General features: G+C 35.5%; 1 protein-coding gene across 4 annotated transcripts; it reads left to right on the forward strand.

Annotated features, from left to right (window-relative positions):
• Positions 1–194: 194 nt before the first annotated feature.
• Positions 195–26819, forward strand: LOC113110671 (paralemmin-1). 4 transcript variants are annotated; one of them, XM_026274802.1, is made up of 9 exons: positions 195–552; positions 9370–9415; positions 10634–10714; positions 15952–16091; positions 17069–17177; positions 18503–18536; positions 18840–18905; positions 22550–22681; positions 25663–26819. In XM_026274802.1, exons 1-9 carry the CDS (start codon positions 548–550, stop codon positions 26226–26228), a joined length of 1179 nt encoding a protein of 392 aa, XP_026130587.1. In that variant the 5' UTR covers positions 195–547; the 3' UTR covers positions 26229–26819. The 4 variants fall into 4 exon arrangements, with proteins under 4 accessions (XP_026130587.1, XP_026130591.1, XP_026130590.1 ...); XM_026274805.1 differs by having other exon boundaries at positions 198–552; positions 15964–16091; XM_026274806.1 differs by lacking the exon at positions 18840–18905 and having other exon boundaries at positions 196–552.
• The last annotated feature ends 51 nt before the right edge of the window (positions 26820–26870 follow it).

The raw sequence follows: 26870 nt of genomic DNA on the forward strand, positions 1-26870 counted from the left end.
ATGTTCTCTTTATCTACATTTACATTATTAATATATATATATATATATATATATATATATATATATATATATATATATATATATATATATATTTTTTTTTTTGGAATGATTTGCATCATATTTAGTATCATATGTAGTATCTTCTACGTCCATGAGAGGGTGACAAATCTCCACTTAATTATCATACTGGGCCAAATACATTTTAATATAAAACATCATTAGATGCGCATAAACACAAAACAAAGATCTCTGGGAAACCGGACACTCTCAGAAAGTCGATGAAGAGATGTTACACGGTGGACCTGTTTAGAGCTCGTTGACAGGGACGTGGAGTGTATTTTCCGGGTTGCGCTGGTCTGATAGAGAGAGGCAGATTCAGGGGAGGGACGCCAGCAGCAGCAGCTCCCGATCTCACTGCTCACACACACACAGAGAGAGGCTGACAACTGATGGTGCTGCGCCTCTGAGAAGAAGAAGAAGAAAAAACTAACTATCACTTCAACCGGGACAATTCACCTGAAATTTGAGGGAACCGCACTGGGACACTATGGAGTGAGTATAGAAACTGTTCTTCGTTTAGTGGGCAGGCCAGCGCGCGCTGGCCCTCATAATGAGTGAACGGAGCCACACCTGCAAAACATCCCAAGCTCCGCTCTTCTCTTGCAATTCATTTACAGAGAGTGTGATGCCTACCTATAGCACCTTTAACTATGTTTTATAAAAAAGGCTGTGTTTTTAATTTTAAAATGTATTTGTTAAGACGCATATCGTTTTACTGCTCTATTTTGCCGCGGTGTAATGTGTTCGGTACAGCGGATAACGGTATGACATCCAGCAGCATCCAGCACACATGCGCTCTATATGCGTCCCGTGCTGACAGAAATAGGTTTCTCCTTCATGCCTTTGAAACTCAGTTCAGTTGTTTACATGCCTAATTTAGAAACAGCTTGTCTCTTTTTCTTTGAGCTACTTAGTTACAAAATATGCTATCCATCTAATGTGCGTGTCTGTGTACAGTTTGTCGCGTGCTGTATTTAACCACGACTGCGATTTGAAATTAGACAGTCGGTAGTGCTGATATTGAGCACTACAGCACAATTGTGACTACACCTGCAATCAAGTAATAATATCGAGTAACTCACTATTAAGACAGAAACCAATTTTTTTTTTTTTTTGCATCTACAACAAAAATTGACCGAGAAGAAGCCAAAACAGTAGCTTTGCGTCTGGTCTAAAGAAGCAGTCAGCACAAAATAAAATCTGGGTCTGGAACGCTGATTAAGAATGGAATAGACTTACAGCGCTTTCCCTTCTGGGGAATCCATTCCGGGTTTTATATAAACCGCTCCGTTCATAATTGTGAATGAAACCTGTGTCATCTGTTTCCGGTTATTTTAGCGATACAGGTTACTCTCGTTATCAGAAACACACTGGTTTGTAGAGCAAGTAGTTTTTTTTTATTTTTTATTACCGTTTACTGCACTTTGGTATTATTTTAGATATGTAGCCTAGCGGCTAATTAATCTGAAGTCTTGAATCCTTTTGCTTGTTATTGCAAACTGGTGTAACTATAATATTATTTCAGCTATCGGAATCATAAGCACATTTATTTGTATCGCGAATTGTTTTACCATTTATCTATAGCAGCTAATAAATCGAAAGTCTCGCACACTGAGAGAAAATACCTTGCTTCTGTGTTGCAATGTAAGGTGAAGCAAGAAATTCAGATCAAACAAAACAAAATCAAACATCTCTGCTTTCATTAGAAATAAGACAAAAGTCATTAGTTTTTTGCTAATTTGCATACTACATTGTGGATGGTCTGTTTTCTTGCACACATTTGCATACCAAACTGTTTTTTCTTTTCTTTTTTCTTTGGTGCATTTCTCTACATTCTCTAACTTTTTTAACTTATAAAAAAAAAAAAAACTTTTCCCTTATGTAATGCATTACACTTGTTAAACTTTAGTTATGATGCCAAGGAAGTAGTGGCAGATCATTACTTCTGTATTGTGATCATCTGAGTGAAACTGATTTTCAAAAATGTTGAAAAAAATGGGACTTGGATCTGTTCATCAGTTGTTGATTGGACGGAGGCGGAGCTTGTGGTTGGTGACATGAAAGGGCGGGGTTTAGATTAATATATGATTGGAGAAATCTGGCATAAATAGTTAAAATAGTACAAAAATAAAACATGCATGGATAAATTGTTCAGAATAAGAGCAATAAGAAACAGAAATTTCAATTTAATGCTGTCTTTAGTGATAAGCAATGATAATGAGTAGAGATTTGAATTGATTGACTTCAGAATCTCTTTTTTTCTCACAGTGTCAGCTTAAAAAAAAAGATTTCTGTCGTCTTGATTTCTGTAAGCATGCAGTGAGCTGTATTAATATGTGAAACAGCGTAATAATCCATGCACTGAGAATCCTGTTTCCCTCTGTGAAACTGAGAGGATACATATAGCCTACATAATGACTGGGGCTTTAGCTAGAGGAGCATAGACAACTGCCTGCAGACTTAATTACTGTAATGTACTACACCAGAGAAAGCGAGAGAGATGAGGGGTGGGCTGACAGTTGCTCCTGGAATCTGAATGAAAGTCCCTGCCCATATCGGATGACACATGCCTCTCCATTAGTGACCACTGCATTCAGGGGAGGATGAAATTAGGCGCTGTTTTATTGGCGCAATGAAAATATCTTTCCTGAAATATGATCTGAGCTGCTTTTAGCCTGTAAAAATGTGGTGGTAAATGTATGGACAAACCTATTGTGTATTTTGGGGACGGCATGTTGCATTGTTATGTCCAGAGCAGTTCTGGCAAAATTTGAGAATGCCAAAGCTGTTCGTCTCTCTTTCAATAAATGCAGCGTTATTATCCTCAGGCTTCAGGGAGAAGGTTGATGGGCACATCCGTTCCTGTTGATGTTGCTTTCAAACTCAGCATGCATGCTATTTCCCCACTGTCGTCCGTGTGAAGTGCTGATTTCTGCCACATGTGCTGAGGAATGCTGGGAGGCTTCAAAGGATTCATCAGACTCCATGCCTGAGCTGAGCCCTAATGAACAAGCCTGAATCTGCTTGGTCAGGGTTCCTCGAAGATGGAGAAAACCGAGCGAGAATTGAAGCAAGTTAAAAAAGCAAAAGGGAAACCCTTCCCTACCATCTTTAAAATGAATATATCCTTTGCTCTTCACTTCCTGTCCATTTTGTTATTCTCCTTCGCTCTGTTATTCACTGTTAGTGTGAAAGGAGTTTGGGGGTTATCACATTTATGGCCGACAATATAGGGTGAGGTGGTATAAATTAGACAGTGTTCTTTTCACTTCTATTCGCTGAACAGTTCATGAGCAAGTCCACAGGGTTGTGGCTGTTTCTCTGGACAGAATGGTGTTATCAAAAATCTGTGCAAAAGTCATTTAGTGTATTCTATCCTTAAAGGGACAGTTCACAGTTTCATCATTTACTCAACCTCCACTTATTCCTGTGGGAACTTCTTTCTTCAGTTGAACACAAAAGAAGATATTTTGAAGAATGTGGGTAACCAAACAGTTGACGGTAGCCATTGACTTATATGATAAGCCTATTTATTTCATACTATGGACCGGTAACTGTTTGTTTTCTCACATTCTTAACAGTGTCTTTTTATCAATTCCAGTAAGTCATGCAGGTTTGGAATGATATGAGGGTGAGTAAATGATGACAGAATTTTCTTTTTTGGTGAGCATTCCCTTTAATTTTAGTGCAAAACACAGACAGACACATGCACTGTTCTGTCTTTGGGTTAGTAGCACCAGCAGAATCTGGCCTGTCATCTCTTGCTGCTCAGCTGTGTCTGTGACCCTATAACCAGACATGATTACTGTGTTGTGACTGTGCTTCTGTCTGTGAGGCTGTCATGAGCAGCCCTGCATAAGGGTTACACTTACGCTAGAAATCAGTCAGACTGAGTCTGAGTTTCTCAGTGAGATTTGTTCGTCCACCGATAGGCTGAATTCTTTTTAGACAGAACATGGGACAAATCTGTGGGAATACTAAATGATTTCAAACCTTTTAAAATATCACCTGTGAAAGCCTAGAGGCCTCCATCCTTCTCCTCTCCTCCACATGCAGCGCTAGTAAAGGTTAACCCAATAATCTCTGGGCACTGAAGTAGTTAGCCTTGACATTTAAGTGTGCCTCACTGAGTTATGGTTATTAGTTTTGAAGGGTCATTAGTAGGAGCATGGCTCATTAGGAGGATTCTGCTGCGGCTGGGATGCAGACTTAATTTGATTGAACATTTGTTATATTGTGGCATTCATTTTGTTTGGTTGATGTTAACTCTTTGAGTCTTTGGGTCATTCTCAGGAAATGATGTTATCCATTTCTTATTTGTTATTTTTGTACTGTAATCTTTAACCTTGTTAAGTTATACCTCAGAAAAAGCCAAAGTAACTGAGCTGAAAGCAAAATGCCATCCGTTTTACACTTTTCTTACACTTTTTAATATATATATATATATATATATATATATATATATATATATATATATTAAAAAGTGTAAGAAATTAAAGAATACCAGAATTTTTATATCTTTTCAGATTATAGTCAAATATAGTTAAAATAAAATCCTATGTATTATTGAAAACTATATACTGTAGCATTTTATGAGTTATGGTAATTAATCAAATTATGAAAACAAATATTAGAAAACAAAATTGTGTTTGTTGAAATTAACCTGAAATAAAATTATTAAATTAAAACCTTAAGCTTAGAAGTACTACGATACTAAAATAAAAAGAAATGAAAGCTCAATAGAAATATAAAAAACAATAAGAATGACAAAATTGATGTATATATGTGTGTGTGTGGGTGTCTTTTACATGTATTTTTATTATTTGTATTTATTTATTTGTATTATATAAATAAAAATAAATAAATAACTATATCTACACACACACACACACACACACACACACACATAATGAAATGGTAAATAAATTATAATAACAATAATAGTAATTATAAATTTTCTGGCACTGGATGGACTATCAATTAATTTTTATATCCATCAGATTTTTATATCCATTTTTGTAAGTAGACCACAAATGATTGATTTGGTGAGGATCTGTCTTGAATAGTCCTCTTAATGTCTCTATGGTTGCGGGACACTCCAGCAGTCATGGGGTCTCAAAGCTGCTCTTTATGCCTCATGCTTTTTCACTGCAGGAGGACGTTTGTTCATCCACACGACCTCAAAACATCAGCTGAGAGACCTGAAATGGTCTAAGTGCTGAAACTGTTAGAAGAATGTATTCGGACCATGTTGGCAGAGATGAGGTGCTGCTTTATTGAGTAGAAAAACATCTGTTTTAGTTCTCTAGCATGTCTGATGTCATTTCTTTAAGGTGAAAGAGATGCCTTGAATTCCTCCTTCTCTCTAGACTGTTTTCGAACAAGTGGTGCATGTCAAAAGCAGCTTAATTAGTGAAATATGTGATTAATTTAGCATCTAAAAAACCTGAAATACCTAACGAAGCAATAATGTCCTTTTATGGCCCCAGTCCTTTCAAAGTCATCATATTATTGCAGCCAGGAGAATAAAAGACAGATGTGGAATGTGGGTTTGCATGGTCTAAACCTGTTACTTAGTGTCTTTTGGTTTGTACTGGTTGATGTAGTAATGTAGCAAATGTGAACATTCTCTATTCACTGTGGGCCAAGATGAATTTATTCTGTCCTGGATAGAGGGGGGTTGCTGAGGATAACTAGTGTTTGGCTGTTTATGTGATCACAAGATGTGATGCAACCTTCAGGCTAGTGACACGAGTCTCACAGGAATGTACATTTTAACTGTCAAAAACAGACTTGAATTTAGTGGTAAGTTCTTGTATTTACTTTTAGTAATAAGTAAATTATCCAGTGACAGTCCAAACAGATTATATGAAAACATCTTAATTTTACTGCTCAAAACTGAACATGATCCAAAAGTATTTTCAAGCCACATTTATACATATATCAATGTATCTGCATTAAATAACAAATATCAAACTAAGTGGCATTTTTAAGAAACATATTAAAATAGCTTAAAAATGCTTAAGAGTGTTTTAAGCAAATAATTCCTCTTTTTTAAATATAATTTTTTTTAAATAAATTAAAACTAATCAAACATTCAAATAAATGCTGTTCTCTTGGGCTTTCTATTCATGCAAGATTCCTGAAAAACATGAATCATGGTTGCCACAAATATATTAAGGTCTTCAACATTTATTAATAATACGAAAACACCAAATCAGCATATTAAAATGATTTCTGAAGACCGGAGTAATGATGCTGAAAATTCAGCTTTGCATCATAGGACTAAATTACATTTGAACATATATTCAAATAGAAAAATATACTTTTAAATTGTACAAATATTTCACAATATTACTGTTTTTACTGCATTTTTAATCAAATAAATGCAGCCTTGGTGAGCAGAAGAAAATAAATATCTTACCAACTTTTGAATGGTAATACACTGAATAAAAAAATTGCACCAGTTATTTAAAAGTAATTGCAAAAACAAATTATTACATTTCAATGAAGTGAAGCTTATAGATTTTCAGTACCGTCAATTTGATTAGTTACTTTGCTTGAAGTGTGACTCAGTGAAAAGAGCGACCTAGCTTAGCAGTTTTTGTAGCTTCCCCATCTCTGGCTCTTACATAACATTACCAGACAACCTGGACGTGCTGTTGACAGCTATTAAAGTGTTAAGCTAGTAAAGGAAATCGAATCAGCTGGCGTATGAGGCGCGCTGACCGGACTCGCTCTGAGATCATGCTGTTGTTTGTGCTAGCTGGGGCTGATAAGCATGTGACGGGAGGAAAATTAGCCAAACACATGACCCTCATTTCACAGAGGAGTGAGCCTCCGCTGCACAGAACCAGCAGCTGTAGATAGATTTAACAGAGAGAGAATAAATAATCAGTGTGAGGTGCTGGCAGTCCTGTCAGAAGCAGATTATGTCATTTTATTCCTGCCAATGCTGACCTACTAACCCTGAACACTGCACTGTGGCAGACGCTCAATTTCAGTGAAAATGAAAATGAGATGAAAAGTGTTGATTGCAGCATTTCTATTTCTCATTATTAATGTTGAGTTTTATTCAGCACATGCAATCAGTGACTGAATTCTCCACTCTTGCTAATTTTCTCATTATAAACTATGAAGTGCAGATGCAGGTACGATGCAAGTAAGAAATTTAGTTCACAACGGAGAAAGCTTCACTGGAGTTTTTTGAGAGTGCTTAAACTTGTGCTAAACTAATGTCAGTGATCATGTTCTTTGATGATGTAAATGTATAGGCCATTTTTGCTTACAGTTTATTCACTGTTATCCATAGCGATCTCGTTAAATACATATTCAGTCATATTTCAAATATTTTTGACATGACACCCATTTCTGGTACAAGAACGAACACAAACGATCATCTTGAATCGGACAGTTTGCATATTAATTGGGCACGTCCTGATTTTGCCAAGTCCGATGTGTTCCTAGGTCAACATATTTTGTTGACCCTGGAACAACATTTTACTCCAAAAATATATTCTTAACCATATCCCTACACCTAAACCTAACCTTAACCATGAGTAATCCCTAAAATCAGAGGATATGATAGATGAATGACACTGATGTACAAGCACCAAACACTGATTTTAAGCATAAACTTCACAAAATCTATAAACTGGTTCTTCAAATCTGATTGGTTAATCACAATGTTGTTCCAGGGTCAACAACGATGTTGTCCCAGGAACATGTCTCACTTGGTAAAATCAGGTTAGGCATTAATTGGCACGACGCAACACAATTAGTTTACAAGGAGAGCTTCATCGAATATAATGAGTATTTGTTAGTTTTGACTGGTTATGGATTTCACTGAAGGCTATCATTTTTAAATCAAGTATAGCATTAAATATTTGTGTTGCATATTGATCTGTTTGGTTGTTTGATTAATGCTGGAGTGTGTTATGTAGACTGTCTGGAAGTGGAGGTGAATTCTGCTGAGAGAGAAGTCTAGCAGACCTGACAGACATGCAACTGCATCTAAAATCACATGCACACATACAACTCTATAGGATTTTCAACCTGTTTTAGAACTTGCTAGATGAAAATTGTATTTCCAATCATATATTAAAGATGGTTGGGATATCTGGAATTCACTGTACAGAATGTACAAACACAGTTCAGAGAAAAAGCATGGTATAGGTTCTGTTGTTCATGTGACTTACATGTATTAGAAGCTTTAAATGTCATATTGGCTTCCATAAGGATGTTTGCAGAATCACATCAGCTGCTGTGTCACCCGTTCAGGCTGTTTGTACAGGTGTTGTGTTTTATACTCATGTTGGGGGAAGGGAATGTAAGTGCGGCGGGTCGGAGGACAGCCTTCACATTCTTCTTTTCCCTGACGGCATCTCACCTCAGCTTTCAAATGCTCCGTACAGGGGCCAGCGCTACAGCTGTGTCCTTCAGCAGACGGGGGTGTCAGCAGGGGTCCGTTTCACTGTCTGGAAGATCTTTAGGGCCGGGCCCTTTACGAATGAAGAAATGTGTGTGTGTGTGGACAAGAAATGAGGGAATGAGTTGAATAGGGATGTTCCTGATCGGAAAACAGACTTCATTTGTCATTAGGGAGAAGGCTGGAGGATATGATCCACATGAACATGCTTCTTCAGCCATTCTCTGCTCTTCTTGGAATCAGTTGCACAAAACAAGCTTTTCAGTTTCACTCCAAAGTGGAATATTTTCTTCTCTTGCTCAATCAAACTCAGCATGAATCAGATCTCCGACTCATTTCTCAAACTTTTCCCTTCTTGCTTTGTGGGAAAGCACCATTTAAACCTGCATCTTGGCAATCGTTATTATTCCCAATCAGCACCAAAAACAGAAAATATTACCATAAAATCAGATTCAAGACTACAGATATCAGAGAAACTTAAACAACATACACACATTAATCATAATTGAAAGGTAATGTTCAGTCATAACTAAATAATCTGATGTTAATGTGATTTATAGTGTTTACTTTTTAATAATCACAACAATAATCTTCCATCGTGATTCTTAATTAACACTTAAAAGTCAGGGCTCTTAGAAAATGTCCCACTGGTAGTTACAGCAGCGTGGTGGCGTGTTATGATTATGTGTTATATGCGGTTATGATCATATTGTATATCTGATGCACTGATGTGAAGCCAGCAACTTTGTCATTTTACACTCAGTCCTCTGACTTCAGCACTAATAGCTAAAAGAGTCCAGATGCCAGAACAGGAAGCAAATCTGTCTTCTGTTTGTGACTATTGTTCTAGCAGTCTAACACATATATTCTGTGTCCTTCAGGATGTCAGAATCAGCCTCACAGCAGGAGCGGCTCCAGGCGATTGCAGTAAGTCAGATTCTCACACCACATGTTCCCCTGGAGGTCCTAATAAACCCACCTCCTGAACCCATTTCACAAATCTGAAAGTGGGTCGGAGATTTTTTACATACGAGGCTCATCGTGAAAACTGCTGATTTGGCTGCCCATGTCCAGAATTAAAGTAATCGAACAGTACTATGTACTATTTTACTTCATTTAAGCATTAATTTTATATATATATATATATATATATATATATATATATATATATATATATATATATATACAGTATATAGTGAAAGTACTATATATATAGTACTTGCAATCTGTAATCTGATTACAGATAGATAGTTGGTAACGTAATCTAGGTTACTCATTTTAGGTAATGTAATCTGATTACATTTTTATCTAACTTGTTTTAAAATTATACCATTAAATGTACCATATTGATATAAAAAAAAACATCAAATGCATTAATAGTAATATATTAAAGAACAATAATATATATATATATTATATATATATATATATATATATATATATATATATATATATATATATATATATATATATATATATATATATATATAAAGAACAATTATCAAATTCATCAGAGCATGTGTAATTTTTATAAAAATGTAATCATCAACTGCCATTATTTTGAAAATTACAATTGCAGTTTAAACAGTAATATGAATAATGTTGAAAATCTTATTAATTCATTAATTCATTCAAATTCTAAAAATAAATGTAAAATAAATGTAAATATGAATAATATTTCTTAAAAAATCTGGAGAAATGCTGTTATCTGTCAACAAAAACGCTGTATGTAAAAGTTCTTACCAATATATAAAAAAAGGAGGGCTGTAACGTTCCCTGTTCAGTTTGTTAAATGTATGCACCTTTTTTAGTCCTTACACACACATAGGTGCACACTTCACACACACACACACACACACACACACACACCCTGCTGGCTGGGTTCTCGGCCTCACTGATTGATGAACACATTGTTCTCAGCTCATTTCCTCTCACATATGAAGATTGTTAACACACATTATCACACATGCTTCGGTCTGAGAGCAGTGGTGTAGGTTTCAACAAAAATATGTAACCCCGCAGAAAACCTTTTTTAGCCAACCTTCAACTCTAAAATAACTGTTTTCACAGAATGGATGTTGAAGAACAGGACAAGCAGTGTTTGGTACAGAAACAAAAATATCCTAATAATATTTTTATTGACAGGAAAAGAGGAAAAGACAAACAGAAATTGAGAATAAGAAAAGACAACTCGAGGATGACCGACGGCAGCTTCAGCACCTCAAGGTAAAATAAAAAAAAGACGTCTGAGGCCAAAATATTTGTTCATTTACATTACCCCGAATACAGACACTGATGGATTTTATATTTCTTAACTCTTATAATCATTTGATGTCTGAAGCCCACTTATTTCCACAACATAAAAAAGTGTTGGTATAAAGTCATCCAAAATCTTTATGGTGACATTAAACATTCAAAATAATGAAATAATAATGTTGACATTCAAATTTAAAATGATGAGATATTTAATAATTATGAGAGAAAAAGATCAAAATGATGACATTATAAATCTGAAATTATAGTTACGAAAAAAAATAATAATAATGACATTTAACATGACATGAGAGATGAAGTCATAATTATGAGATGCTAAGTTATAACTATGACAAACCTGATCATATGACAACTTAAAATTATAAGATCAAAATGTGACTTTTTTATGAAAATGAATTTTGTATTTAATAATTTCGACTTTTGTCAACTCAATGTAATCCAATTGTGGCTTTTTAGTGAAAAAATTGTGCATGTCATAATTATGACTTTCCATGTCAATTTAAACTTTTATCTCATAATTTTGAGTTTTATGTCATATTTTATGTTATTATGAATTATTGTCTCATGATTTAGATTTTTTATCTTATTGTTATTTGTCGTTATTATGACTGAACAAAGCATGTTGTTTTTTCTTATGTGGCAGAAATGTCTTTGATTTCACTCGTCCCTATTATTTCTGAATTAAACCAGGGGTCCTCAGCCTTTTTCAGGGTCAGGACCCTTTAGAGCCCAGAGGGATGTAGCAGATCCCTGTTGTGACTGAGAGTTGTATTTTAAGCTTGTCTCATGCTAACCTCTTGGCAGTGGGCCTCGAAGTATTGGTGTTGACCAGACCACATGCTTTGGTGCAGTCTGGGCCAAGAACACCCCGTCAGACACAGGAAGGAGAATCTGCCATGGGGGGTGATGAGACATCCTGTTTGTGTGAAGAGGGAAATGCTTCACTCTGCTAAATATATGGCGTATTGTCTCTGTGGCCCTCAAGTCAGGTGTAAATTATTGTGAACTGTTGAAGGACTTTTCCCCATTTCTGTTTATGCTGTAGTTTAGAATAGACATTTTAATGTGTCTGCATATGTTTGGACCATACTATTTACACTACATCTGTAGTGTGCAGTATGTATATAGTATGCAGGGGTGTTTGTATGCATATACGTGGATGCTCTACTGCATTTGGCGAAATTCATATTCACTGGAAATACCAAAAGACTGTTTTCCACAATGCAGAGCTCTGGAATTGACTTAAAAAAAATATTACATATATTATTGATTAAAAAATATAATAAAAATTACTAAATTAAAAACTACATTTAAAATGAATACATAAATTAAATAATATAAGATACTTAATACTATTTATATAATATATAACAGTATAAAAATACAAATAAAAAAAACACTGCCCATTTTCACAGTCAAGTAACCTGAAAGTGATATCAATCATTAAAACTCAAATTTACTTCTTAATAATTCATTGTTTCACAAAGTTCTTTTTTTTTCAATTGTGTAAAAATTCAGAGTATTATTTTCATTTCCTAGAAGATAATTAGACGCCCCTCTCTGAATTAAACAAAGGCTACAAAGTGACAAAAGCTAATGAAAAGAAACGTTTATGTTACTTAATGTGTATATTTATTATGAATACACACATACATGTATATATTAAGGGAAAATATGTTAGATTTATATATAAAATATTTATATTTATAGAGAATATAAATGAAATACATGTATAAATATATACAAATATTTTTTCAAACCTGTGTCTAAATTAAACAGTGATGTCATATTACAACAATACTATTGTTTGAAATGTTTATTATTGCCTTTTTTTTCACATACTACTATTGTCAAGTGTATGCTTCATAGTATACAGTGAACAATATGCTAGTATTGCATTTTGAACATAGCTTACAGTTATTATAGGAATTTTACTGTGAAATCTTACTTTGAGATTTGGTACTCATTGACCTCTTTGCTAATATACCCACACTTGTGGTCTTTGCACTTGACCACTTGACTACTCATATGGCGTAGTGAGGACGAAGACCTTTTCATTACCTGATGGGGCATACTTATAACTTATAGTGTTGTAAAAATGCTAGTAAATACATAGATTTATTTTTATTTTAAATACTTTGCTCTTTAAAATCAACTTCTAGATGTCTGTTCAGTAATCTCTATAACATGACACGATTTCATTTGTGGTGCTTCTAATTATGTTATGATGTTGTCATTATGTCTTCTTGCATATCAACAACATGTTGCATGATGGGATACACTAAGCCTCGAACAGCACTCCAGAGCGTTATTTGGATTTAGTGTGTGTTCAGGGCATTGCCTTGGACAGTCTTGCACACTTACTTCCTGTCGCGCACTCGCTCTCAAGTGGCTAAGAACGCAGGTGTGCGTATTTGGACAAGGAAACAGGTTTAAATCTGGACTACATTATGACCAAGTACCAAATGTATCTTGTGTCTATCTGAGAAACATTAATGTGAAACTGATGCTTTTTTAATCAGCTACAAAAATATAATGTCTTTGCATTGTCTTCATTTGGAGGCTGCAGATACGAATATATAATTAATTGTGATTTATTTCAAATATTATTAGCATTTTGTAATTCACTTGAACAACATATCGATCATTATTGTCAGTGCTGCTTTGTGGAAGTTGGTTGTGTTTTTCTGTGTGTGTTTTTGAGGCGATCAGCTGTGGCTGAGAGACTTTGCTGCGCTGGCCAGAGATAAGATCCAAAAACTCTCCTCATTAGCAGTTTCTATGGAGCTCCCATTCAGAGTCAGCAAAATGCAGAGGGAGAGAAAGAGAGAGAGAGATGAATGGCCAGTGAAACGCTGAAGTATGGAGGGGCCTCTGAGAATCCAGAAAACAGATGCTATCTGATATATGAGCAGGCTTTTGTCGATTTAAAAGATAAGGTTCATAGAGTTCTGCCTGAATACAGAACAATTCCAACCACTTGAGCTCCGAAGCTGTGCTGTTTCCGGCCTCTGGCCAAGTCGTGCTGAAGCCTGCATGTCTGTGTAATGTATATTAGCTATCATACTCATTCTTTGTGAGTATTTTGGCTCCAGAGCTTCCCTTGTTTTGATTGGCTCATCTGTAACTCCAGACTGATTAAAGGATGTCTGACCAGTGATCAGTACAGTATGTTAATGATCTGGACTGGATAGGTGTGGTTTGATTAGTGGGATGGGTTAACCCAGATCACGTGACACAGGATCACAAGCAGACAAAAGTCTTTGTTTTAAGCTGTTGCGCAAAAAGCTGGATCTGTTTTACTTTGGAAAACAATGGCTCAGCCACTGGAAGCACATGGGAGCCTGTGTGCTTTGTTTTGTATTTTCGATCGCATCGTGTCAGTAAAGACGTGCTTGTGTGTGTGTGTGTGGTCAGTATACGCTCTCCTACAGTAGGTCTCTAGGGAGTGGGAGGTGGCAGCTCAGGCAAAAATGAAAATGGAGATGAAAGAAAACAAAGAAATAAAAGATGTGAGGTGCAACAAAAAAGTGATATGAGATTATTTGAATAACACTTATAATGATTTGATTGTTTGTTTATATAGACCAGTGATACTTAATATACCATACATCATATATATATAATTACTACTAGTACTTCAAGCTAAACCAAACGTGTGTGTGTGTGTGTGTGTGTGTGTGAATGCATATAATACACAAAACGTCTTTTTTCTTTTTTACATTTGTTATAAACTGCTTTTTGTAAAAACAATAGAATGCATGAATAAATGAATCATTTTTTTTTATTAATGGAACAGATAAATAAGACAATTCAAACAATATTTAAAGTATTATATATTATATACAATAAATTATATATTATATACAAAATTGAGTCCTTAAAGTAGCCTAGAGAAAACAGAGCTGGCATTCATGGACTGGTATGCATGAATCACAATATATAATGTTATATTAGCACATAAAGAATGTTATTTGACTTGTCAGAGAGGAAGAAGACAGAGGTTTGATCAGGAACAGCTGGGAGAGAGAGGCAGGAATGTCCGAGGCCTGCAGTGCATTGTGCAGTAAATGCCCAGAGCCTTTAGGAGCTGGACAGCCGCCAAGTCATACAACTCGCATCCATAATGCTCAGTCTTCAAGTGTGCGCAGAATAACTTCTCTATGGTCAATGTGTGTGTGTGTGTGTGTGTGTGTTTTTTTTTTTTTTTTTGGCTTGACTGCCTGTCATACATCCATATATTGTGATGAAATAATCAGCATGATGTGCTGCAGAATTCTAAAATCAGCAAATATCTCAATTGAAGTGTTCTTGGATTGGTTTAGTATGGGTTACTGTAAAAGGTTTGCACAGGCACCATCATTGCCCCACCCAGAATATATTTCTCCATCCCCAAGTTTTAGAGTGACTATGCTCAGCTTCAGACTTTTAATGGCTGCTGGTAATGTGCTGGGCAGGGCAGCCTATGCATATGCACACATCTTATGTGGTTTGTGAATGGCAAACAAATTGCCATGTAGTTTAATGCTACCAGTAAGCAAACATCAAGGTCTGAGAGTCACAGGAAGTGGGTAAGATCAGTTTCAGAGAGTAAATCAGGGCAGTGCCTGGTTTGGTGCCAAGGCAGCTTTGTGCCAGCTCAACATTTAGATTTTAGTGCCAATTAGCTGAATAATTCAGGCTCTGAGAGCAAGAGCTGTGCACTATTTGGTTAGTAAAGATCTCTTCTCTCATAGGAGATCTTCAAAGGCAGGCGATAACAGATTTGAAACTCTCTAGCATCATTGTTCAACCGATGCACAAATCCCTTTAAATTGAAGAATATTTCACAGTATTTAACTTTTGATCAAATATGTAAAACATTTAGCCTTGGTGATCATAAGATACTTAATACATGCAACATTATTGTATATCTATCTGGAATACTTTGTTCTGATTAGTCAGTTGCAGCTCAGAAACAAATTATTTCACATGTCTAAATTTTAACCCAATTGGGAGTAAATATTTTGTTTGGTGTAGAGGGCTGCATTGGGGCACATTGCATTACTTGCCACTGTTGTTTTGCTTCTTTTTAATAGAAATTAAAAACATAATACAATTCTAAACTGAACTTGTCTGCTCTGCGCCATATACAAGCTGCAGAGTATATTCTGCATATATTGGAGTATATTCTTGTTACATAAATTTAGAATTTTTTGCAGTCCAAGGCACTGAGGGAAAGATGGCTGCTGGAAGGTGCGCCCTCTGCAGGACCGGAGGAGGACGGGACCATGAAACAGCTGAGGGAAGATGAGGCCAAAACCAGAGATCTTGAGGACACCATTCTCAGGTAAACCAGCCACGCCAGTGTGATAGAGAGCTGAGTTCACATATTTTATCTCTCTAAAAGGAGAGTAGAAAACAGAATTCCTCTGTTTTGCAGTCCAGATGTGGTTAGACAGAAGGTCCCTAATGTGGGATCCATCAGCCTGGACTGTGTCAAATGGATCTAGTGGCCAAGGTTTTCTTTCTTATCTGATTTGTCTCAGTTTATTCCTAATGGTGAAAAATTGGCATGGGTCCTTCTGCTGGCAGAGCGGTCGGTCTGGATCTCCACTGCCTGATTAAATCTCTGCTCTGGCTGTAAGGGCCTCTGGTACAGGACTGGTATGCCAACCAATGAGTCATCCTGGTGAACAGAGGATGCCAATAAGACCTGGTGTGGAAAACACACTCAGAAAGGGGTCGTGGTGAAAAATATAAAAATACGTGAAAACAGATTTTAATTGGTGCAGATAATTATATATGTATTTACACACTGTATATATTAGTGCATTTATGTATATATGATGTACTGTATATATTTTTATGCATTTTTTTTTTAACAATATTTTTCCCCTTACCAACAGATAAATGTGTAAATAATAAAGATAAATGGTAAAGAGCACATCCTATAATCATTTTTTGTAAATAATATATTAATTATATTATATTGAATCTTTACATAACAGTAGCCTTTTTATTAATTAATTCATGTATTAATAATACATAATATATTTTTATTTGTAAATACAATGCAAAAATTATTTATTCATTAGAATTGTAATTACATTAATACTTTCATTCAAGTATGCATTCAATTCATCATAAGTGACAGTAAAGACATTTATAATGTTACAAAAGATTTCTATTTTAAGCAGCAAAAACTATTTTACATTTTTATATTATTTTACAATAATAACCCATTCAGATTTAACAAATATAGTAAGAGTTAACCTAAAATGCGCTTTATAAACTGCATGTCCGTCTTCTTTTCTTCGAGCACAGACTGGAGAGAGAGCTGGAGGAGCTAGAGACTGGTGTGTCTGCAACATCCACCAAAGAGAACCTGTCAGACGCAGTACAGGAAGTCAACATTAAGACAGTCGAAAAAACGGTGCGTTTAACTAGCAGCTCTTTCTAGCCCATAAACTTCACACCAGGGTGGGCAGCAGGGGATCCAGAGGCTTCTATTCAAAGCTTTAGTGCAGGACACACAATGGGGGACCATCTCATGTCCGGCTACACAAAGGCCATCTTGATTAATAGAAGCGATGGATCTCATTGCTTACAGTGCAGAATTCAGTCTCACTCAAGCAGTGCAGGACTGACAGACTTTTGCTCTCACTGGTGCTGCATTCAGAGCGGCGACGCTGCTACAACACAAATTCTTTTCTCTGATTAGCCTTTTCTTTGGTGGTCAGTATCCTCTAAAGTACATCATATATCACTGTCTAGTGCCTGCTGGTCTCTAGCACTTACCGTTTATGTGTCAGGACTGTTGTTCAAAGTATTTTTTATTTGAATAGATTTCCACAGTAGGTAGTTGTTTTAGAGAGAAAGCTCCTTAACATTTTTCTTTTTATTTACCTCAATTTTACCTTATTTACATCATATCTCAAAGGATGAATTGTGTTCCAGTTATCTAAAAATATGAATTAAATAATAGTAATGTAAATAAGGAGAACATATGCAGATCCTTCAATTATAACAAAAAGGAAAAAAAAAGAAAAACAAGATTTATTTTATTACTTACATTATTTATTTATATAGTCATATTTATAAATTGCAACATATTAACTATACATGATATATTCTAAAATGTAAAAGTAATAAACATAAATTAATACTTTTATTTAGCAAGAATACATCCAATTGATGAATTGTGACTTATAGTGTTACAAAAAAAAAATATATTTTTTTTTAAATAAATGCTGTTCTTTTGAACTTTCTATACATAGAAAAAAAAATAGTGGAAAAAGAAAAGTAATTTTTTTTATTACAGAAAAGTAATTTTTACACAATAATATAAATTAATACAATTGTTTAATTTAATAATATAATATAAGAACCATTATTAAATAGCATTGTTAAATAGCATTCTGTGATGGTGTTGGAAATTACATTTTACACATTTTTTGGAACTACGTGACTGACTCTTATACCTCTTTAAGGCTAATTTCAAAGTTTTTGAAAATGTTCTTTTGGTGCAAAAATTGCACAGTTAATAATCTAACCCCCAAGAAACATAAAATAAAAATCTTAAACTGCATTTCTTATCTGATACAGTACTCTTGATGTAAACTGAAAATATAATGTTTTCATAATAACACTCAAATTTGACAGATGACAGTATTTGTATAATTCATATTTAATACAAACATGTATATTTTTGATCAGTGAAATAAGATTTCTCTCTCGCTCTGTGTCTTATTTTTGCAGATTGTGATGGACTCTATGACAGACTCTGTAACAGGTAACGTCATCATCTCTGACACCAGAAACACCTCTTAAAATAGCCTTTTCATGAGCAACATTTGATCAGAATTCAAAATTAGATTTTAAGAGCAGCAATTTAAAAGTTACACAGCCAAAAGATCAGTTTCTGCAGTTATTCTTGACATATTGACTGTGGTGAAGGACATTGCAGTCAGTCTTCTGTCTACTGTAGTACTTCCTCCTTCCCATTATCCCTCTCTCTCCCCTATTCTACACTCTTGCACCTTATACCTTTTTATCATTCTCTGTCCTTCTGTGTCCTCGTTCATGACCCTATTAGAGGTCAAGGTTCACGTCAGCCCTCGTCTGGAGAAATCCGGAGGTGTCTCTGACATGATGAGAGCAGGTGAGTGTTGATCCAACCGTAGCTCACGCAGAGATCACACACTCTTCCTGCCGTTTTACCTTTCACCCCTTTAATTCTGAGATAAAGCTGGAAAAAGAAGCACTTAAATTGTTCTGTTTTTTCTTATTATCGATGTCATGTTCAGAACTTTGTGGTGATTCCAGTTTTTCTGAGTGAAAAGACCAAAAGCAGAAAGGTTCTTTTTTAGAACTTCTGAAAAAACCTAAAGGCTTACTTCACCCAAAAATGAAAATTCTGTCATTAATGACTCACCCTCGTGTCGTTCCAAACCTGTAAGACCTCCGCTCATCTTTGAAACAAAATTTTTTTGATGAAATCTGAGAGCTCTCTGACCCTCCCTTAGACAGCAACACATCTGAAATGTTCCCAGGTCCAGAAACGTAGCGAGGATGTCGGTAAAACAGTCACTAATCAGCAACTTTTGTCAATTGTTGTTTATGTTCAGAAGAAAGTGCACACATGCGACATGGTTCCCTCCAAAATTGAGGAAAACAGAAAAGAATTGTTGAATAAAGTTGTTATTTTCAAAAACAGTTTAAAAATATCTTAATTTGTTTTCCGAAGATGAACTGCGGTCTTGTGGGTTTGGAACGACACTAGGGGGAGTAATTAATGAAAGAATTTTCATTTTGTGGTGAAATAAACTTTTTAGAGCTATCAGAAAAAGCTTTTTAAAAGTATTAAGATTTAAATTCTGTTCATTAGTAGGGGTAGGCAAACACGTAGAAAATTGTCAATCGGTAGCGATTTTAGACTATCGTCTTTATCGCAGTTACACGGTCACGTGCTACGTGGTCACAAAAGCATATCGTTTTGCATGTGCATTGCGGTTTAAAAAACAGGTGATTTTAAGCCGTCAAAACGCTATTAGCAGCGAAATAAAACTCATTTTGCTATATGTGTGTGTTGTCAGAGAGGTGTGCGCATGTGAAGACAGTGTTCATAGAGCGCGGGAGTAGTGAACGGAGTCCAGTACTTTTGCTGCTTGGACAATTAAATAAACACACTTTTATATGTCAAAATGTGCATCTTTGGAAGTATCTTTGTAAACACAGTAGATCTTAAGTTAAAGTAAAACAGCTGAGAGAGAAAACACACATGTAACCGTATATTGGATCCAGACAGCTCTTAAAGTGACAGCAGTCTAATTAACCCGCTGTCTGTCATTCAGAGCCTGTCCTCCAACAAAAAACGACCATAGGTCGTTTGTGCAAGCACCTTATTATGACCTATATTTACGTTTTAAAGTTAAGCGGCCTCTAGCGGGCGTAAAAATACAGTATCAGTATCGCATTGCGTCAGTCGTCATGAAATGACATATAACATCATTAACCAAACAAAACGCACGTTTTTTTAAATGCAATGTGTGGTTTTTTTACACCCATCTCACAGTAATTCATACATATTTTACTGGGTGGCTTATTCGTTCGAATGACCACACCTAACCCCACCCCTAAACCTAACCCTCAAAGAGCATTGCTTAAATTGAGCATATACATTTTACGTGCACGTCCATTCCCTGGGTTCGAACCCATGATAGCATGATTGTATATCAACGTATAACGCAATAATCTACCCATTGAGCTACACGAAACACAAATCACAGTGCAAATAAAAAATTACAAAACATTAAGATGAAAACAACCTTTTGCTGATGGGGCGCAATTGTAGTGTACGATCTGATGGGTTGCATTTCAGGGATTTGGACAAACGACCTATACGAGCGTATTGGTTGGAGGACAGGTTGCTCATTCATGTTAATCATACAACAAAAGAGAGAAAATCTCTCACTGCTCTTGACTAAATCACTTTTGTAATTTTAATAAGACAAAATATATATTTAATTTACACAGTGAAGAAAATGCAGTGTTTTTATACGTTTGATTACTTTATACAATGTATGTAGCATTTCTTATTTATTTGTTCTACTGTAGTTTATGTCCTATTGCTTGTAATTAGTTTCTTATTCATATTTAATCGCTTACTTGTCTTCAGTTAGCTTGAGTTTTTTGGGTTTTTTAGGCTAGTGTTAGTTTTTTGTGATATTAACACTGGTGACAAAAATTATGATATTTACATGGTATTAAACATTTTGATATCATAATGACCTTATTTAAAGTAAAAACAACTATATTGTGATATATATCATTACCGTGAAATATGATATTCCTGATATTGTGAAGATTTTGATCATATCGCCCACCCCTCTGTAGTCAGATAAATGTAAAGTAGATTTATTGACAGTTGGATGAGTGTCTGTTTGGTGTATGTTTTTTCCAGGATGCTTGAGAGGGTATATTTTTTTATTAACATTTTGTACATTAAACTTGTGGGTCTTATATTTTGTCCTATAACAGTGTTTTAAACTTATTAATCCTGTACTGGTTTCATCTAATCTTGTCTTCTAATTCTCTGTTCTTTCAGCTAATGTGTGTTTGCATGTGTGTGTGTCTTCGTGTGTCTGCCATACACACTACATCATCTCTCACTCACATATAAAGCAGAAAAACATCTATTAAATAAAAAACTATTTTTAGAAGTCGTACTACTAAAGGATCAGGTTACCATGGCAGCATTGCCTCAGAAATCACATCACAGCTTTGATTTACTTTTTCTGTGATAGAATTAACACAAAACAATATATGTGACCCTGGACCACAGAAATAGTCTTAAAGCTGCAGTAGGTAACCTTTGTAAAAAAAAAATTTTTTTTAACGTATTTGTTAATCCTGTCATTATGTCCTGACAGTAGAATATGAGACAGATAATCTACCGCGGCGGAGTAACCCAGTACCTTTGTGATTCTTCATCGACATAAACAGAGAGAAGTAGTTCTGGCTACGATGTTCTTCCGCAAGACGCAAGCAGTTCTGTTTATTAACTGCTAGAGCATCAAAAGTTACCTACCGTAGCTTTAAGTGTCAGTTTTTCAAAAAAATTGACCACAAATGGAAAATACCCTTGGCCGAGATACAACTATTTGGAAATCTGGAATCTGAGGGTGCAAAAAAATCTAAATACTGAGAAAATTGCCTTTAAATTTGTCCAAATGAAGTTCTTAGTAATGCATATTACTTATCAAAAATGAAGTTTTTATATATTTACAGTAGGAAATGTACAAAATATCTTCATGGAACACGATCTTTACTTGATATCCTAATGATTTTGCCATAAAACTTGGCATAAAACATAAGACTTTTGTGGTCCAGGGTCACACACACACATACACACACACACACACACATATATATATGGTACATACTATATTATGCTTTTTTAATATATAATGAATTACTATGTTCAGATTTTTTTTTAGGTTCTTGTTTTATTTAAAGTTACAGTTATTTCTAAACACTAATTTAGATAATTCATCATATATTACATTAGAACAGAAAAAAAACACCATGTAGTCATCAGTCATACTATCTGTCTTTCCACACCTCACTCTGTATTATTATTATCATAGAGCTCACCAGACAGTCTCTTAAAATCACACTTTACTAGCTTCATAGAAGAAAGCAACTGGCCTAAACAGTGTGTGTATGTGTGTGTTTAGTGACTTTATGTGAGTGTGACCGTGCGTCATTGCAGGATGGTAATGTGTTCTTTCATTGGCCCTGCAGCGATGTACTCCGTAGAGATCACAGTTGAGAAGGACCTGGTGACTGGCGAGACTAAAGTCCTGTCCACTAACACACTGCTCCCCAAAGACCTCTTGCAGCAGGGTGTCAAGGTCTATGAGGATGAACAGAAAGGTGGCTGGCGATAGAGCAGACGCACGTGGCTTTGCTAGATATGCTTGCTTTACGAGAAGTGTACATTATGTAAAACACATTAATGAGGAAACATGTTCAGAACATCAGCTGTAGTTGTCTTATTTGACCAAACTAGATGTTTATGTTGTTTTGGTTTATTCAAAAACAATTAATCCCAAAAATCCCAAAAATCCATGTTTTTCCAAACCCATATGATTTTCTTCCGTACACAAAATGTACAACATTGGCTTACTGAAAATAACATGTCTCTACCTGTAGTTTCCAGTTAAAATTAATAGTATTGGCAGTAAAACATTAACACACCTTTAGTCCTTTTCCCACAAATTATGTTTTTAGGCAGATTATCGATTAATATAATTGAAATAATATAAACGTAATCCAAGTTTTTTTATTATATTTAAAAATATTAATTAGTGTTTAATGCCTTCATTTTATTACCACTGTTTTTTTATAATTGATATTTATTAAATCATAAATCCTGAAAAATGAAAACAGACACTGAATTAATGAAAACATAGATCCATTCATAGTACCCTTAGTGTTTTAACAAATTAAATTCAGTTGAATATACATGCTTCCTGATTATTAATTAAATTGATATTAATTGATTATTGATTACTAATTAAACCTTAAAAATATAATCAATTCGGGGAAAATAAGTTTCAGAATTTAAATTTTATTTTACCAATATAATGTAATGCAATAAATAAATAAATAAAAGAAAGAGAGTAATAATTTAAATGTTAAAAAGATGATTTTAGGAAAAACTCCTGATATATATATTAAAAGATTTCATAAGGCCCTATATGTTGTGATCTCAAATCTCTTTTACCAAAGTGCATTATTTGTGAACTAAAACATTTGCATCACATGATCAGCTAAATTGGCATGTATTGTTTTCTAACATATTTAACTTTCTTGGTAGTTTATTTAGGACAGCATTGCAGTTACAATGTTGAGCACTCACAGTAAAACGGCTCACAGAAACTAAAATGGCATGGATGCATCAGTAAATTCATTTTTATCTCATGTTTGCTTATTATCACTTAGGGTTAGATGATATGTCCTTTTTAAGAGTAAGCTGATGCAATAGAGCATTAAACTTTTAGCGCCACTAATACATGTCGTACCACAACCAACTAATGTAATAAACCCCTGGCATTTTCACATTCATCTTTTTCACATAAATCTGAACACTTGTAGTGCCAATCACTGGACATTTCATCTGGAAAGTATTGCAAAACGTGCAGGAATCAACATAATATCATTTTGCAGAAAAAGCAGCCACAGGCACATTTTTACATTGAGTCTTGATTGAAAATTGATAATAAGTCATGGTACTTTTTTGTTCTTTTTGAAGCTTGATGGCCAATGTATGAATTCATTGTTATTGTATGGAAAAGAGTAGCTTGGTCATTCATCTAAACATCTCTTTCAGACTGGATGGGTTTGGAACAACATGAAGATCTTGTATTTGTCAGTTTTACTTGATTTAACATCAGAAGCTGGTCACTTCTCAAAAAGGAAGAGGTTAATTGAGCATGGCTTTAGATGCAGGGTAACCACAAATCCCTTATTTTTGTTGACTTTTATTGTTATTTTCTGTCAGAGAACGAAATACTCTGTTGTGCGTTAAACCCTCAGTTGGTCACCCTGCAACTTGACTGCTAGTTTTGGGCATGTTGCTGCCAAGCTTAGCCATGAGCCTCCAGCCTGACTTTTCTCTCTTCCCAGTGGTGTTACACAATTAAACTATAAATTTAGCACATATATTAAATATATTCTCCAAAGGTTTACAGATTATTAAAATACTTGTTTCACTGATACTGCATCTGTTTGTACTGCTAACGCTTCAAGCTGCTAATGCTAACACCAGTAGCACTGCTTTCTTCCTGCTCTGTTTACTCCGCTTGCCACACTTTCCTTGTGTTTGATCCCTTAGTCAAGTGAGCACTTTTAGCAAGTGAAGTGCACTTGATGCACAACTTTAAAAGACAATGCTAACAGTAGTCATTGACTGGGCACAGTTTGCTTTCTATGCGTTTTGTCAGTGGCTAGAATGATTATGTGTGCCAAATGTGCTTCAGTGTTGGTTAGAAGTTTGCTTTAACACTATAAAAAGGATTTATAGGCATTTTCAAATATGGTGTCAGTGCTGTTTATTTAGGGTGACCATATTCCTTTTTTTTTCAAAGACATGTCCTGGCAGGGATTTCTAAATTGCTTAAAATGTCCAGGCTTTTAGTTTTTTTTTTCTTCTATTGTTTTTCATACTTGCTGAAGGTAATGACTGAAAAGTGAAGTGACCAATAGCATGCAGGCATTGTACGCAATCGACCAATCGTAGCTTGCAAGAGTGCGGGAATTACAGAGAACGGCCAAAACAATGCAAATACATGTACATATAATGCATGAGGACCGTAGAAATATGGTCAGTGGGAAAACAAAGTCAAACTTGGACATTTTAGGCCATTCGGAAATAAATACAAAATAAGTAAATAAAGGATGTAAAAATGGATGTATGGTCATCCTATGTGTATTACAATCATCAATATTGCAAGGTTTTTTTTATGTTTTTAAAAAAAAATACATGTTCAGCTTTGGTTTCAAAGAGATATCGGTCATAACTTGCAAAGAAAAATAGAGCAGACACTGAACATGGATAAAGCTTTCTATTGCTTTTGTGTCGACCACCCGAATTTGCGCACATCATCAAATTAAGTATACTTTGAAAGGCTACACGTTCTGCGCTAGTGTATGTGTACAAAAAATAAAGTATACTTGGGGCTTTTCAGTCTTAGAGTGATAGTTCACCTTCAGTTGCTTGTCCCCATTGACTTTGATAGTATAAGAAAAAACACTATGTAAGTTAATAAAAACCAAAAACTGAAGGTGAACTATCGCAGTCAGTCAGGGAAAGGTCTTTTCTGACTCAGTCTATCTTGTTTTTCTCTATGCAGTGGTGCATGAGGTACGCAGTGTGGATGGTGCAGTAACCAATGGTGTTCACCAGCTCAGCTCTTCAGAGGTGGAAGAGCTCCTCCACAAGGCTGATGAGGTGACCATGAGCGAGAGCAGCAAGACTACACCGAGACTGGAGCGAGGGCAGGCCGAGAAGGTGGAGAAGGTAGAGAAGGACGTAGTCCCAGCCGCAGCCCCCATAAAGGAGATCACGGGTGTAGAAGCCAAACCTGCAGTCCCTCAGACAGAAGTGGGCGGAGCCAGTGCGGAGAACCCGGTCACAATGGTTTTCATGGGCTACCAGAGCGTTGAGGACGAGGATGAAACAAAGAAGGTTTTGGGGATGGAGAGCATGACTGTGAAGGCTGAAGTGGTGCTCATCGAGGATGGAAATGCCAAGGCCGCCACCGGTGACGCCAAGCAGGAACAGGCGCCCCCTAACGGCAGCTCAGCAGAGCCACCAAAGGCTGAAGAGGCGGCAGGCGAGTCGGGGCAGCCAGAAGGAGGCACTGCGGAGGTCAAGAGCAAAGAGAAACAACCCTGCAAGTGCTGCACCATCATGTGAGCCCAAACACAGACTTTACTGATGAAATGCAACAACATACAGAGAGAACAACAGCAAGGCTGAGAGGAATAAACGTTCAGTATCTTTTGATAAAAGCGGTTGTTTCTTTAATTGATTTTTACCTGTTTTACATTTTGTATATTACTTTTTTTCTCTCTTGATCCTCTCTAACCTCATTTACATTTTATGTTTTTTTTTTTTTTTTTTTTTTTGTGGCTGGAATGAATTGTGTCATATGCGCTCCTGTGAGAGAAGGATCAAGATTTGACCCTTTAACTGAAATGAACTGATCAAACCCCTTTAATCAGCATTTCCTTTTCAAATGTATTATTTTTACCTTTCCATATGGAAGATTCAAATATTTCCCATAATTGTATAACATATATCATTTTTAAAAGCCTGTTTATTTTGAGTTCTCTTTTTGTAGAGCATCCATTGTGTGCACTGCAAAGTATTTTCACTTTCACATCAAAAGGAAAGATTGAAGAAAATGATGATCTCAGCATTGTGCGCTGCACTGTATTTATTACTGACGAAGCTGTGAGAAATATTGCAATTATTTTAATAGGAATAAAACCTGTGGGACTGACAGAGCACACTCTGATTGTTTTAACCCATCATAGTCTTAAAGGAATGTTCTGG

This window comes from Carassius auratus, chromosome 11 (genome assembly GCF_003368295.1).
Source record: "Carassius auratus strain Wakin chromosome 11, ASM336829v1, whole genome shotgun sequence".
In the NCBI taxonomy this organism is placed as follows: domain Eukaryota; kingdom Metazoa; phylum Chordata; class Actinopteri; order Cypriniformes; family Cyprinidae; genus Carassius; species Carassius auratus.

Bases quoted from the DNA above. Each gene is read 5' to 3' on its own strand.
- LOC113110671 (XM_026274802.1), top strand. The intron at 10,715-15,951 runs GTAAAATAAAAA...ACATAAATTTAG, and splicing joins GGCAGCTTCAGCACCTCAAG to AATTTTTTGCAGTCCAAGGC. The intron at 18,537-18,839 runs GTAACGTCATCA...TGACCCTATTAG, and splicing joins TATGACAGACTCTGTAACAG to AGGTCAAGGTTCACGTCAGC.